The sequence below is a fragment of the Mizuhopecten yessoensis genome, unplaced genomic scaffold, assembly GCF_002113885.1.
Source record: "Mizuhopecten yessoensis strain PY_sf001 unplaced genomic scaffold, ASM211388v2 scaffold10811, whole genome shotgun sequence".
NCBI lineage: Eukaryota > Metazoa > Mollusca > Bivalvia > Pectinida > Pectinidae > Mizuhopecten > Mizuhopecten yessoensis.
The window spans coordinates 464,269-481,077 of record NW_018408733.1 but is presented as its reverse complement, the minus strand read 5'-3'; the positions used below and the strand labels follow the sequence as shown (position 1 = coordinate 481,077).

Below are 16,809 nucleotides of genomic sequence, written 5' to 3'. Positions count from 1 at the left end.
TTTAATATTAACGGCTACCAAACCTGTGCTCCAGGTTACAAATAATGCTATGTCCCGATCACCTGCCCTCTGGACTGGTTTTTTAATAAGTTTTTTTAGTGCCAAATTTTGAACAGCATGGGTTATTTAGCCTCTTTATCTTAATCCTTCAAATATAGGTATCTTGTGATAAAATGTGTTGTTTGCCTTTACACTGTTACAATGTTTTACCATATATATATATATATATATGTTTGTCGAAATACCAGCTCCTGAGAGCTTATGTTAACTATGACATATATTCAATGTAAAATAATGATTCTTGTATCTTGTATTTTGATGTAACATGCCACTATGCTTTTATCCGATAGTTTTAAGATAAAAAACACACACACAAGCTTTTAATCACGAACATTTCCTCGAATGCGCCTATGNTGTAAATTGTAAACTGGTAAAACGAAAGTAAGGTCTGCACGATCGCAAACATTTAATGCTGATATTTTCGCATAAATTTCAGGTAGTACTTGATGTGATAGCAATGGATTAAACGAGTGTTACATTGTGTTGTATTCTAGCATATCCATGTCTCAATACATACGGTATTAATCTGTTAATGTTCGGTACACGTCAGTTTTTTATTTACCATCCTGATTATATTGTGAGGTATTTCCGGGTCACGTTTTCGTAACCTTCCGGTTACGTAAAAAAATGCAATTTTTCAATTCACAAAACCTTGATATTTATTAATCAAAGATAGTTTAAAGAATAAACGAGTTAACAAAAACAATGTCAATACATTGTAAATATTATTTTCTTGAATGTTTGAGAAGCAGACGACGTTTGATCATAATCTCGAAACTAGAACATTTTTTCCAAAAAAAAGTGTTTTAACATTTGAAAGAAAAAAGTTTGAAGGGGAAAAAATCAATTTGTTCTTTTATGAATTAATGAAAGTGATACAAAAAAGAAATATTGTAAATAATTTAAAGTAAATTTATCAAAAACATCATCCTTAGAGAGTATGTTCTGGGCATGATCGTTTAGAAGCTTTGCAATACTTTAAACTCTTTCAAACGCGCATCAGCTCGAGATTAGGTCCTGTTTATAAAATTGCGACTGAAAGTAGCAAGGCGGATTAGATTGGAATTTAAATTGCGTATATTTCGGCAAGTAAACATTGTTCACAAAGCCCATGTGGTCTGTTCATCTAATTTAGTCAAGATGTACTCAGACCAGTCGTTGTTGTGTCGCTAGGGTCATTCACAAAAAATTGTATTATCATATAAAGTTATTGTAATTATTGTAATTTTAAAACATGTAAAATCCAACTAAATGATTTAGTTTTGGTATCATGAAACTATTTGTAATTCAGAGTAAATTTTAAACAAAGTGTAAACATCCATTTACATCCTAAATACTCCTGGTGTTACTCTAACTTTCACTCTCTGCACCCCTGGAGTATGTCGGTCCTCGATACTCCAGGGGTTACCTAGGAGTATCGAGGGCCATGAATGTGTTTCTTGTATTGTTTGTCGTGACACATTCACTATAAATATGTTATCTTTAATAAATAACACTAGAAGCTTCATCCGTTCATGTCATTCGTTTTGGCATATGTATCTATTGCCAAATTTTAAAGGTGCAATGACATCTGTGATTGCCTCATTCTTATAGATGGTATTAGCAAAACTCGACTTTGTTTCATCTTGTTTACTCCAATGTCTAGAAACCCATACATGAATGTAACAGATAACAGATCAATAGAATCTACAAACCATGTGTACTGAGGACAGAGCAGTCTCAACCCGAGAATGATTTTTAAATTAAGCACGAGGATTTTTTTTAAATTAAGCAGGTGGATCTCTCTCTGTCTATCAGTATCCTGGGTACGCTGCACAAAGTGATGACACAGTTGTGATGTTTTTAGAATAATCATCCGTGTGATCTGTCTTTCTTTAGGTAGGTCATTTTTTTCTTTAAAATAGAATAGGAATACCTCTGTGTAGAAGAATATAAGACTCTTACATGTACAGAGGTGTATGATAGGGAAATTCCACCCGAGGGTTTATTAAATTTAGTATAACCCGAGGCTTTGCCCGAGTGGTTCAAACAACCAGAATAAGCTCAGAAACCATGAAAATGCGTTTGGCTACCATTTTGAAAATTTTAGCTTTTTCCCGGAGCTTTTATGACGAAAACGAATCAGTCGGCGAGATTTTGTTTACCCCATAATTACAAACAAAGTTTGCGCAGAAAAAGTAATCTCATCTTTTTAATGTGTACGATACATATATCGTAAAAGGTTTTAATTTCATCTCGTCGCCTTTTTTCGCAATGCGGCATCGGAGATTGCCAAATTCGCGACATCACGTCATTGTTTAGCCATGGTGACGTCACGTCACGTGAAATGGGGTGTATGCTATATAGGGCTTATAGGTTCATTGGTTAATACGCAAAATAACATGACATTGGTAATTTCACTGGATAACACAGTACCTTATGTGATAAAGACATTGCTTACACCCCTTTCCTACCCTGGACAGCCCTATCCTACACACAGGTAAAAGAGAGAAAAGTATATCTTTCCACAACGACGATACTGTCTTAAGTTTTTATTGAATCGACGTATTTTTATCTAGCAGCCACCCCTTTGTAATCATGAAACTGATAATGATACATGTTGTAATTTCTTGATATTTTATATAAAAAAAAATACACCATATATATCTTAAGGGTTTTTTTAACTGCAGGAGAGTTGCAAACAACAAAAAGCCCATCTGGTGAGGATTGACGACGCTGGTATAGATAACTTTCTAAGGACGACAATGAAAACTAAAGGTATGGGAGATGACACGCATGATATATAGGAAATAATAAAGCATTACTGTTAACTTACCTTTTTAGATGTACTTTAATTTAAGCGGTTTTTGCGCTTCAAACATAGGGATTACTTATATGATTATATCATTTTTATGTATGATTTTCTATTGCATATAAAGTGGGTCAACCAATTCTTCATCGAGCTTATATGTTAAAATTCTATAATATGTTAAAGGTAGGGTCAACGCCTGTGCAGATTTAACATAAGAGTATAAAAAGTATAGATATAGGAAGCTTAAATCAGAAAAAAGTTAGTTCAGAATTTATGTTACGACAAATGGGACCTCATTGACTTATGCCTGTGTGGATGTTAAAGGTGCGGCATTATCAGTCCTCCTAGAGCATTTAAATGACACACTTACCATAAAAACTGTATCATCAGTGTATGCAACATGTTCCAACTTTTATTTTGACACCAAATAGTAAACTATCTCATGAAAGAAATGTTATATTTATTGTAGATTTAAGCAGAAATGTATGTGAAATTCCATTACTAATCATTCCCATTTTGGACACGTTAAATTACATAGTTCTAAAACAAGTCTATTTTTTATACTTGCTTAAACGTTGGCTACTAATAATATCCAAACCAGGAATTCCCGAAAAAAATGACAAACGTTAAATTTGTCATATTACACCTTTGTTTAAAAAAATTAAAAACAAAGTTTTCTTTACCCTTTTCCTTTAAATTGTGTTTCTTCATAACACAAAGTCTTTGGGTTTTTGTATTTGGCAAGTATATTGTTCATGTAAAAGGATATAAGTTTGGTAAATATTGGTGACATGGATTAACGTTGACATTGACTCACGTTCATGGTCACAAGAATCAAATGTGTTGAAATATAATTTTTGTAAGGGGAGTCTGAGAAGGATATCTTTCCTTTGCTTTACTTGTTTAGAGTTAAACACATAAAGTAATGTAATATTCCTTCATATTTTGTTTAATGAAAGGGCAACAGACAAAATAAAATAATAATTAAGTGTATAATCGTTTTATTATTAAGAGTATTTTACTTTTTTATATATATTTACATATCTTTGTCTATAACACAATCTCAACCTTAAGTAGTTCCCCAGAGAAAAGATAACTTTTGCAGAATACATGTTTATTAGTTATCGCTGATGCACATAACTTTAAAAACATGCATAATATAATGAAGTGTTTTGGTATGAAAACAAAACAGAAGATGTATCGGTATTTTACCATCATAAACAAAGATGATAAAATCTGCATGATTATGTGAAATTGTGCATTGGCCATGTTTGGCATGCTAAAAAGTAATTTAACCGGTTTTGATGTTACATAATAATGATATTGTAGACAGAATATATATATGAAAAGGTTTTAAAGAAGGATGAAATAAAGACTACCATTGTAACTATACATAGGCAAGTTGACGATGTTGGGTATATTTCAATCTTTGTGAACATTTTGCATGTTTTTCTTATTTTTTAAATTATAAATAACAGTCATTTTACACACTATACAACATCATGATTTATTTTCAAAATTACATTCGCTTGTGACATTTATCTGTCATTTTGTTAGAATATCCCCAATGCAAGGAGGCCCATTACGGTTATCAGTAGTAATAATGAATAATCATATATGCAATTATTGTTCATTTTTATGTATCTACATATGTCGAAAAAACTCTTTTTTTAAGGTGACCGTTCGCCCAGGTGAGGAAGGCAATGGGTTCTGTCCCCAGGCTGGGACATACCAAAGTCCTTAAAAATGTAGTTGTTATTCTCTGCTTAAAGTTCAGGATTTAGGGGAATGGCAACAACTGGTTCACCCGTTGTCAGTATAATGTGACCGGGCGGAATTCTTTATTTTATTCAGGTCAATTAAACATGTACAATTGTACAGACATTTGATTGAGATGATTGTGAAACGTACTTACTTCTCATTCATTGCCCTTAACAAGCGTTGTTGTTATTACATGTAATGTACAATAAAAACTGTCGTCATTTTCCCAGAAAAAAAATTGGCGTAACAACGGGTTTTGGCGATAAATTGAGAGAATTTCATAAAAGAATTCCTTAAAACACTAGAATACACCGGGACAATAAATCAAGATGGCGTTAAAGGAGTTGGAAAATTATACTAAAACGAAGGGCATTATATCGAGGTTTTACTGTACGTAAAGAAACTGTTGAGAATGCAAGATAACTCATAGCATTAGAAGAAAATAAAGTGTCTTATGGAGGTTTACTGGGTTTGATATGTAGTCATGTTTGCATGGTTCGCTTAATGTAATTCATTTTAATTGTTTGTTGATTTTTTATGAATAGCTACATGTATAAGTTGTTTTATTATCCCCCACTTTCACCGAAACGGGGGATATTAATTTGTGTTTTCGTGTGATAATTGCTGTCGATATTGTTCAGATGTTTCAACCAAGTTCCGTATGCACATCCGACTCATGCTAAGTTTGCCAACCGATGTGATTTGTGCATATTTACGGATTAATCAATGAGGTATAGGGCTTTTTTTCACGTTTCAAGCTATACATTATGTCTCAACAGAACGATACTCACATGTTTAAGCCTAACCTCAATAATGTGTACCTACAATATGTCCTGCAAGTGGGGGATATAAATTCAAAGAAATTTGCTTGTTTTCATTGAAGACATATGTACATATTACGACGGGTGGTCGGGTGGTGCAGTGGATAGCGCACTTGCCTTTCACCAAGGCGGCCGGGGTTCGTTTCCCCGATCGGACGTGAAAAGGTATGGGGTCACCTGCCCGACCACGTGAGTTTTCTCCGGGTACTCCGGTTTCCTCCCACAACAAGACCCCCCGCGCGCTAACATCCGGGCCAACAAGAGTGATTAATATAAGTTAAAATAACTTGTTTCATAATTGTTGTAAAATAAATACAGTTTATATTATATATATTACGACATCTATGTACACCATCACAACTACTTACATTGCCACATGTATTTGCATTACAAATAGTTTTTCATGAGATTTCTACCGGCCATAATCAGGCGTTTGGCTAAAAGTGTATTTGTACTACATTAAAACACGTTTAGTACGAACACACTTATTGCGAATTTCTGTGTATAACAAACTGATTCTGATTCCCTAGCTTATCTCCCTCTTACTTCAATGTAATTATATGATCATATAGCGAATCTAACAGCGAATTATTGTCTATTATGAAGCGGATCAGAGGTCCACTCGGGTAAAATTCAGTGATATTTTAACACTGTAATACGAACCCAATTTCCGAGCACCATACTGTGAGCATTGTTTGCAAATAAGATATGTTGAGATAAATCAAAATATTCCCGATGATTTGTGTTAACGTTGTTTTATACATTTCTATAACGATATTTTAATAATATAAAACATTCGCTATACGCGTAATACGAACTACCTTTATAACGAACTGCTTAAAGATGTCGCTTGGGATTCGTTATAACCGTGTTGTAAGGTACAATGTGTGTAGTTTTGATTAATTTATGGCTTTTATTCAAATTTTTGAAGCATCGTTAAGTTGCAACCGTAGTAGAGTTATTTCTATTAGATAGATAAATAAGATGCAAAGCGACTTGTTCTATAGGATAATGGCACTTATGCATGTATTTATAACCTTTTTACAATGACATTTCTAATACATAATTAATTTAATCCTCGAAATTATACGGGTTACGCTCACTAATGTTTGAGCCACCCCTGGGATATAGCATGCCATGCCAGTGACAATTTGATTGGTTTCATGTTACAAAATGCTTACCAATGTGCTAGGATGATACCTGTCTTTTAAACACTACAAAGAAACGATTCCCGACTTTAAAGCTGGGAAATTTACCGTTACGCTTCCGTGCTATTCATCTATATACATCGAAGGATTAAACTAATCTACTGGTATCATCCACAAGGTTAGCCTACGATTTCTTTATTACATATTCCAAAAACCGTATGGGAGCGAAATCTCAAGTAGTTTTCTACGAATTAACTTCAAACTTAATAGGAAAGTTCATTATTATGATAGCTCGGACTATTGTGGTAAACTGTAATTGACGGAGTTATGGCCCTTTATTCAATTGCTGAAACAGTGTCCGCTCGGTATCTCGTGTAGTTTTCTACGGATTAACTTCAAACTTTCTAGGAAGGTTCATTACCATATATACTCTTCTGTGTGGTAACTAATGCAATTTTATGTTAAAAGGTATGTATTTGATATGGACTGGTGCCAATGACATTGATACGGAAGGCGTCTATGTGTGGGAGGACAATGGCGCTCGTGTGAACTACAGTGATTGGGGAGAAAATAGCCCCACCAATCGCACTGCTGATCAGGATTGCGTGATCTTTGCAGTTCGAAGGGCTTGGATGGACAAGAAATGTACTAAGTACTATAAGTATGCCTGTCAGGTATGTTTCATAGATAAACTTAAATTGTAGATTAAATTTTACGTGTGTGACATCGCAGATATTCTTTAAGGCATTCAGCAATGTTTCCAGGAAGGATATTAAAATGTTTAAAAGCTGAACAGTACGATTTCCCTTGATTTTTTTAATCAATGTATTGCTGATATTGTGTACATAATTATTATGAAAATGATACAATTCTCTATCACTTGATTTACTTTATTGTATAGTTGCACAATCTAAATAGAGGTGAATGTCTATATGGGAAAAAGATAACTTATTTAAATTTTAAACTTCATCGAATTTCCGCATTGTATTTTACTGTTGTGATTGACACTGTCAGAAAATCATATTAGTTCTACCTTTAATATGAATCCTATTGATATGCTATATAGATATATACTGGATAAACTATAAAGATATATACTTGATATACTATATAGAAATATACTGGATATAATATATATGGGGCAAAGAAGTAATTCCAACAGTGTGGACAAGTTTAGGTTGTCAAATTTTCGGAGCGATCCGCTACTTTATCAAGACACAGTGAAACAGAACAGTTACATGTACATATACATCATATTACAAGAAGATATAACTGATATACTTTAATTGAAAATATAGCTATTATATAAAACCAATAGTCCCCTCGGATAAAGACAGCCGAGGGCAGCAATTAAGCTGAAAGCATCGCCGACAAGGAACGCTGATGTAGAGGACCTATACTTGCGTAAGATGCACTATCACATAAAGTGAGTCAACGAGAGATAAGCACCAGAAAGAAGGGACGAGATATCAAAAACGTGGAACCATATAATATACACTTGATATACTATATAGAAACATACTGATTATACTATATATATCCAACTGGATATGCTTTATAGATTTATACTGGATATTCTATAAAGAAACATACTGATTATTCTATATATATCCAACTGGATATGCTTTATAGATATATACTGAATATTCTATAAAGAAACATACTGATTATACTATATATATATACAACTGGATATGCTTTATAGATATATACTGGATATTCTTTAAAGAAACATACTGATTATACTATATATATATACAACTGGATATGCTTTATAGATATATACTGGATATTCTTTAAAGAAACATACTGATTAAACTATATATATATCCAACTGGATATGCTTTATAGATATATACTGGATATTCTTTAAAGAAACATACTGATTATACTATATATATCCAACAGGATATGCGTTATAGATATATACTGGATATTCTATATAGAAACATACTGATTATACTATATATATCCAACTTGATATGCTTAATAGATATATACTGGATATTCTATAAAGAAACATACTGATTATTCTATATATATCCAACTGGATATGCTTAATAGATATATACTGGATATTCTATAAAGAAACATACTGATTATTCTATATATATCCAACTGGATATGCTTTATAGATATATACCGGATATTCTATAAAGAAACATACTGATTATACCATATATATCCAACTGGATATGCTTTATAGATATATACCGGATATTCTATAAAGAAACATACTGATTATACCATATATATCCAACTGGATATGCTTTATAGATATATACCGGATATTCTATAAAGAAACATACTGATTATACCATATATATCCAACTGGATATGCTTTATAGATATATACCGGATATTCTATAAAGAAACATACTGATTATACTATATATATATCCAACTGGATATGCTTTATAGATATATACTGGATATTCTATAAAGAAATATACTGGTTATACTATGTAGATATATATACTGGATATACTTTATAGATATATACTTGATAAACTAATATAAATAAAACAAAACACTATCTATAATCGGCTAACGCTTTCGCCCAGCTTGAAGCTCTTCAGGCGATTTGAACCTATATGTGACGTCATAAATGGAGTACACATACTGAAGTCGTCAAAAATTATGACGTGATAAACAAAGTACACATAATGCGGACGTCTAGAAATTGCGACGTCTTAAAAAGATAACATGAATGCACTTGCATTAAATGCGTCTATAACATATATGGAAAAAGAAACAGATAATATTACAAATGCTCAAATGAATACATTGTTCAATAGTAAATAGTTATATACTGGCTAAACTATATAGATATATACTGGAGAAACTATACAGATATACCCTTGATATGCTATATAGAAATATATATACTGGATATACTATATATATATATAATGGATATATTATATATATATATATATACTGGATAAACCTTATAGATATATACTGGATATTCTTTACAGATATATACTGGATAAATTATAAAGATATACACTTGATATACTATATAGAAATATATATACTGGATAAACTATATAGTTACACACTGGATATACTATATAGGTATATACTGTAGAAACTATACAGTTATACACTTGATATGCTATATAGAAATATATATACTGGCTAAACTATATATTTGCACACTGGATATACTATATAGATATATACTGGATATACTATATATATATATACTGGATAAACCTTATAGATATATACTGGATATTCTTTACAGATATATACTGGATAAATTATAAAGATATACACTTGATATACTATATAGAAATATATATACTGGATAAACTATATAGTTACACACTGGATATACTATATAGGTATATACTGTAGAAACTATACAGTTATACACTTGATATGCTATATAGAAATATATATACTGGCTAAACTATATATTTGCACACTGGATATACTATATAGATATATACTGGATATACTATATATATATATACTGGATAAACCTTATAGATATATACTGGATATTCTTTACAGATATATACTGGATAAATTATAAAGATATACACTTGATATACTATATAGAAATATATATACTGGATAAACTATATAGTTACACACTGGATATACTATATAGGTATATACTGTAGAAACTATACAGTTATACACTTGATATGCTATATAGAAATATATATACTGGCTAAACTATATATTTGCACACTGGATATACTATATAGATATATACTGGATATACTATATATATATATACTGGATAAACCTTATAGATATATACTGGATATTCTTTATAGATATATACTGGATAAATTATGAAGATATACACTTGATATACTATATAGAAATATATATACTGGATAAACTATATAGTTACACACTGGATATACTATATAGGTATATACTGGATATACTTTATAGATATGCACTTGATATACTATATAGAAATATATATACTGGATAAACTATACAGTTATACACTGGATATACTATATAGATATATACTGAATATACTATATATATATATATACTGGATAAACCTTATAGATATATACTGGATATTCTTTATAGATATATACTGGATAAATTATGAAGATATACACTTGATATACTATAATGGATAATAGATCCAGTGTATATATAATATATACTGGATAAACTATATAGTTACACACTGGATATACTATATAGGTATATACTGGATATACTTTATAGATATGCACTTGATATACTATATAGAAATATATATACTGGATAAACTATACAGTTATACACTGGATATACTATATAGATATATACTATATATATATACACTGGATAAACCTTATAGATATATACTGGATATTCTTTATAGATATATACTGGATAAATTATGAAGATATACACTTGATATACTATAATGGATAATAGATCCAGTGTATATATAATATATACTGGATAAACTATATAGTTACACACTGGATATACTATATAGGTATATATTGGATATACTTTATAGATATGCACTTGATATACTATATAGAAATATATATACTGGATAAACTATACAGTTATACACTGGATATGATATAAAGATATATACTGGATATACGTTTCATCAGTATCGGTGTTCTGTCTTGACCCCAACTATACTTTCTCCTGCACTTAATCGACAAACCGAGAAATATCCGCAAGTCTGGCCATTTTCCTCTTGTGGCATTCTCAAAGAAAGAGGTTTTGATGTTGATATGGTCAATCAGCTCGCTTAAATCATAATGTATATAAGTATGTATGCATATAAAGTAAATATTTCACAGTTTAAAAAGGTTATTCATTAAAATCGGGTAAGAGAATGTTTTTGTCTGGAAATAAGCTTTATGTGTAATAATTTCATTTTGCGACGTCACATTGCTACGCGTCACCGAAATCCGTACTTAAACTGTGCTATGCGAAACATATTTTAACATTAACGATGGGCGTAGTACGTTTGATTTCTAGTGATATGAAAACAACGAAAAGTAATAAGTTTGGTATTTTGACCTTTAAAAAATGATTTCATATGTATCAAAATTCCTTTTACATCGTTGATCTTCTATTTTCTGTAATCAATTTCAAACTATCAGCAGAAAAAAATACAATATTTATATATTTTTAATATATCTATTTTATATTTTAATACGTATTTATATATTTTAAACCTATTTTGTTTTGGTTCTAATGTACCATTAGAAGAAATCATCTTTGTTTGCATCTGATGCATGTGTGTATTATGCTGACATGATTGTAAGATATGCCATGCTCCTGTTTTGGAAAAGAATATTTGACCTTAAATGTAGCTGACGAATGCAAAGCTGCGATATTCAATTCAATGCTGTGTCTCGATCACGTGTTACCGTCAGTTGCTTGCTAATTATGACGTCATCAAAAGAAAGAACTCATTTTCTTGGAAACTTAGAACAATACCTCTGCGCGACACATACTTTAGAAAATAGTCCAAACTAAAATGAATTTCCCGGCTGTTTCATGTATTTCCCTGCAATAAAAGGACATAAATGCTATGTATGTGCTAGTTTAACAGAATGGCCATCTGTCAAAGGAGGGTATACGATATCCAACGTAACAATTATGACGTCATAATAATGATGAGTTCAACAATCGGCTAGCCTTATTGAATGCCATTTGACTATCAAATATCACTTTCATAACTATAATGCATCTTTCATTTTTATCAGGATTTTCCCTCAATATTTCATGCCGAAATACATAGTACATTTCTTCTAAACTTTGAAACCTACATAATCCTTGATTTATTATCGACGATTACATCTGTTGTTTTACTGTGTAGATATCTTATTATATCATTAATAAACTAAACTGTTATTAATGTGACTTTTTATAAAAAAAAAAATTATCAGAAAACCAACCAGACGATTGATGACCGTAACGCTGACGACCAGGTTTCTGTAACAGGTAAGTACAACCTATTATAAACCTAATATTATTTCTTCTACAAGATGGTCGGAAATAAAGATAAAGGAACCTTTCAAACTTTTATTAAAGCGGGAAACCGAGAATGTCTAAATTATTTGGACCTCTACAGGTACCACCATTTGATGGCAACGGTTAATATTTGGCAGTCTCTTTCCAAAATGAATTTGATCAATGTAATCAACGCTATGTGGGAACATAAAAAAAACTAATAAACTAGTTCCCTGTATATTCATGTTTAAAACACTAGAGCATTCCACTCAGGTTTTAACATACATAATATCAACCTCCCCTATAATCCGTTTCTGCTCTTAACTGTAAATTTGCATTCAATATAACTGCTGTAGGATTTGGCAAGGAAACTATGCTGCTGATCACTTGGTTAGAGCGATTACATTGTGATTGACAGTCAATGTTTAAAATCAAGACATGATGTTTACAATAGGAAGCCAACTATCGCCATTTTAATGAGATTACAATAAAAATAAATCGACCACAAACAGTCTTTGACTTATAACAAGGAAAATGTTTGATTACATGTTCCATATTTTTTTCCGCCATATCTGATAGATGGTACCGATATATATGGTGCACATAAATATGAATGTAAAAATCACTGTTGAGATTAGAAGTAAAATAATTCTAGCTGACAAATTGTTAAACACAAAAAAAGAACTGTTTTTGCATTTACTAGTCTGCAACACAGTCTGCTGACAAATTGCGTGTGTAATGGTGAAATGCATTGCTGTCAGCTAAAATAAAGCCTATATACATGATTTATAGAAGTATAGTGTAGGATAACGAGAGAATGCTTGTGCAATAAAGCATTGAACTGTTTTTGGTCGGCATTCTTATTATGAAAGCCGACATAAAGCAGGTCAAAACTTATATTTACCATTTTTGGAATCTGTTTATCTAATATAAACTTCTATTCCACTTATTTATATTTCGCATTTAGTTCAAATAATGTATTTATCCTATGTGCTTGTTTAATTAATAAAATAGCCATCTGTCAAGGGAGGGTCAATGGTATCTAACGTAACAATTATGACGTCATAATAATAAGGTCACGACAATCGGCTAGCCTTTTTGAATGCCGTCTAAATATGGTAGGGTAATATAGTGAAAGTGCTAATTATTTCGGAGTGACCACCACTAAAATGATATCATGCGTGCTTTACGGAAATATTCCGTAGTCTATAAATATAATGCCTGTATTGAAATTGATTGATTCATTTTCATCTCATTACATTCCAGCGTCTGGCGTCCAGCAGACTACCACTTCAGATGATGCGGAGCAAACAGCTAGGTCAGGTGACTCGGAACAAACTACTAGCCCAGATGACGCGGAACAAACAACTAGGTCAGGTGATGCGGAACAAACTACTAGCTCAACTGAGTCACCAACCCTCCGTTGTTTTTGTTGTAGTAGGAACAACGTTACACAACTCACGGGCGAAAAGAAACAACAAATTATCTCTGAGTTGAAAAAAGAACTATTTGTTGTTAAAGCAAATACATCTGCCAGTCGCCGTAAACTCATCAGTGTGAATGACTCACGGCCCAGCAGTGTCGCTATTGGAAGTCTCGGGTGTTTCTTACTCGTTCTGGTCCTAGGATTCATCGTTGTACCTGATTTGATTGACCTCGGTAGGTTCCTCTCCAGGTTGGCAGCTGCCAATCCGTAAATGATAAAGTACAATTTTATTTGTTTTTCTCATTTTTTTATCACTTACACCTTCGTACACCTACGTATCCTGTAAATATTCAAAAACAATATGATGATTGATATGTTTTTAGTTCGCCTAGCCCGAAGCCTGAAGGGCCAAGTGAGCTTATGCCGTGGTTAGACGTCCGACCGCCGTCAATGTTTTACTTTAAACAATCTCTTCTGAATAACCAATGGCCTCCTGTGATAACATTTAGCCAATACCATGCTGGGATGAAGTCCTACCAAGTCTGTTCAAGTGAATGACCTTCGCCAATAATCAAGATCACAGGGTCAAACGTCTTAAAACAAACCTTTAAACCACCTCTTCTAAATAACCAAAATGCAAAGGGTGATGATATGTGACCAGTAGCATGCTCACATGAAGGGCTATCAAGTTTGTGTATGTAAATGACGTTGACACTCTTTCAAGTTCACGAGTAGTCAAATGTGTATTAATCTTTAAAAGTCATATATATATAAGCAAAATGTCTAGAGTGGTGATATTTTTTAAGTTGCATTCTGGGATAATAGTGTTTACAGTTTGTTCAACTTAATGTCCTTATTTCACTTTCAAGGTCACAGGGGTCAAATGTGTTTAAATCTTTTACATTTGACTGACTTTTAGGTGAGCGATTCAGGCCCATTGGGTCTCTTGTTAACATTTCGCTTACAAGTATCATGTATATGAGTACACAGGTTATGTCATTTTTGGTTTCGTTAAAGAATAGTATGACAATACTTTCGTGATAGAGGTTGGTTTTTTTCTCTAATGTACAATGTAAGTTACAACCATTAGAATGTTAATTGTGATAAGGTAGGAATGACGGTTACTTCTGCTATCATATGATAAAGAATGCTGACCTGTTGAACAGTACCGGCACATGTATATATGTCACTTGATTTTGTAGATCAGCGGAAAGGAGAACAAGCAAACGAATGATTTAAGTGCAAGTACTGTTATGCCGGTTGGCCTATTATCCAAGAAATTTGTATGATCATGTCTTGTACGTGTAGTTAGAAAGTGACAGTATTATTGTTCCATTATTGAATAATTTGATATTGTTATATTTTATGAGGTTGTGTCATCCTATACGTATGCTATTTTAAATCATAATGTGAGATGTTGGTGAAGTGTGTATTACCAAGATTTGTATGCTGAAAGCTTACATAGTCCGATATGAACACCGAAATCTGTACTCTTATTGTTACGGGTATTTCGTCTGTAAATTATCTCATATTGTTATATTTCATCAATTCGTCTCATGATACAAGTATTCCATCCAAAAAAGATCGTAGTATTATGTTGTAAGTCTGTAAATCAAGGATATAAGTGTTGTTGCTCCCAACTGTATCATGGTATGAGCAGACGACAAGTCCACCACCAGGTGTAATCTGTATTTTTACGGGAAACACACGTTCATACTCAAAACGATTGTTCAGCGTGGTGAGATAACATCATACCTGTCATGTGTATTCCATTTAATCATACTGTCGGAACTTTTATAGTCCATTAGAGCCGAAAGTTTGTCTCAGACATAGCGTTCATCTTCTACGGCAGCCATATTAGTTTATCTTTTCGGTAACACTCGGGAGTCATCTTCATAGTTTTTATTCGGATCTCTCGGATTTTATTCACTAAGTAAATTTAACGTGGGAGATATCTCGTATAAGTAATTTCAAGCAATATGATTGGCCAGCACTTTCTATAAAAAGAAAAGTAATAGGAGGTCATTATGAGATTAGTAGGAGTAAGGGAGACATGTACTAGGAGAAATATGCTAGGAGCAATTTAGGAGAAATTGTACTAGGTGCAATTTAGGAGAAATATACTCGGTGCAATTTAGGAGAAATATACTAGGTGCAATTTAGGAGAAATGTACTCGGTGCAATTTAGGAGAAATATACTAGGTGCAATTTAGGAGAAATGTACTAGGTGCAATTTAGGAGAAATATACTAGGTGCAATTTAGGAGAAATGTACTCGGTGCAATTTAGGAGAAATATACTAGGTGCAATTTAGGAGAAATGTACTAGGTGCAATTTAGGAGAAAGATATTAGGTGCAATTTAGGAGAAATGTACTCGGTGCAATTTAGGAGAAATATACTAGGTGCAATTTAGGAGAAATGTACTAGGTGCAATTTAGGAGAAATATACTAGGTGCAATTTAGGAGAAATGTACTAGGTGCAATTTAGGAGAAATGTATTAGGAACAAAAATACAATGTGCAGCTTATAAGTTTAGTAAGAGCATCTTTAACAACAGATACGAGGTAGCTTCTGTCTGAAGCATGCATTAAAGAGTTACAACTATTTTTGTTCATATTCAACAACCTGCTCATTTATTTATAATCACAATGTCAATTGGTCAAAGGGAGACAATTCATCTCAACATTGTACAGGTAACCTCTCAGGCTGCTGTGGAGTGTACTTTTATATTGTTTACTTGTCACTTAAATGTCTACAAATAAATTTCCACTTTAACTTGATTTCTTTGTTGAGTCATTCTTGAAGAATTTGCCACAAGCCAACAACCAGACGGATCACGAATAT

General features: G+C 32.3%; 1 protein-coding gene across 4 annotated transcripts in view; it reads left to right on the top strand.

Annotated features, from left to right (window-relative positions):
• Nucleotides 1-16,134, top strand: part of LOC110462611 (sperm receptor for egg jelly-like) — a 24,307-nt gene extending 8,173 nt beyond the window's left edge. The window contains exons 1-6 of one of the 4 annotated variants that reach the window (XM_021516644.1): nucleotides 1,863-1,938; nucleotides 2,730-2,817; nucleotides 7,050-7,255; nucleotides 12,476-12,530; nucleotides 13,806-14,198; nucleotides 14,349-14,836. In XM_021516644.1, coding sequence (XP_021372319.1) covers nucleotides 2,805-2,817; nucleotides 7,050-7,255; nucleotides 12,476-12,530; nucleotides 13,806-14,198; nucleotides 14,349-14,398 — 717 coding nt within the window. In that variant the 5' untranslated portion in view covers nucleotides 1,863-1,938; nucleotides 2,730-2,804 and the 3' untranslated portion in view covers nucleotides 14,399-14,836. Of the gene's footprint in view, nucleotides 1-1,862; nucleotides 1,939-2,729; nucleotides 2,818-7,049; nucleotides 7,256-12,475; nucleotides 12,531-13,805; nucleotides 14,837-15,167 lie in introns of those variants that run through there. The other 3 variants (XM_021516643.1, XM_021516641.1, XM_021516642.1) reach the window with 3 other exon arrangements.
• The last annotated feature ends 675 nt before the right edge of the window (nucleotides 16,135-16,809 follow it).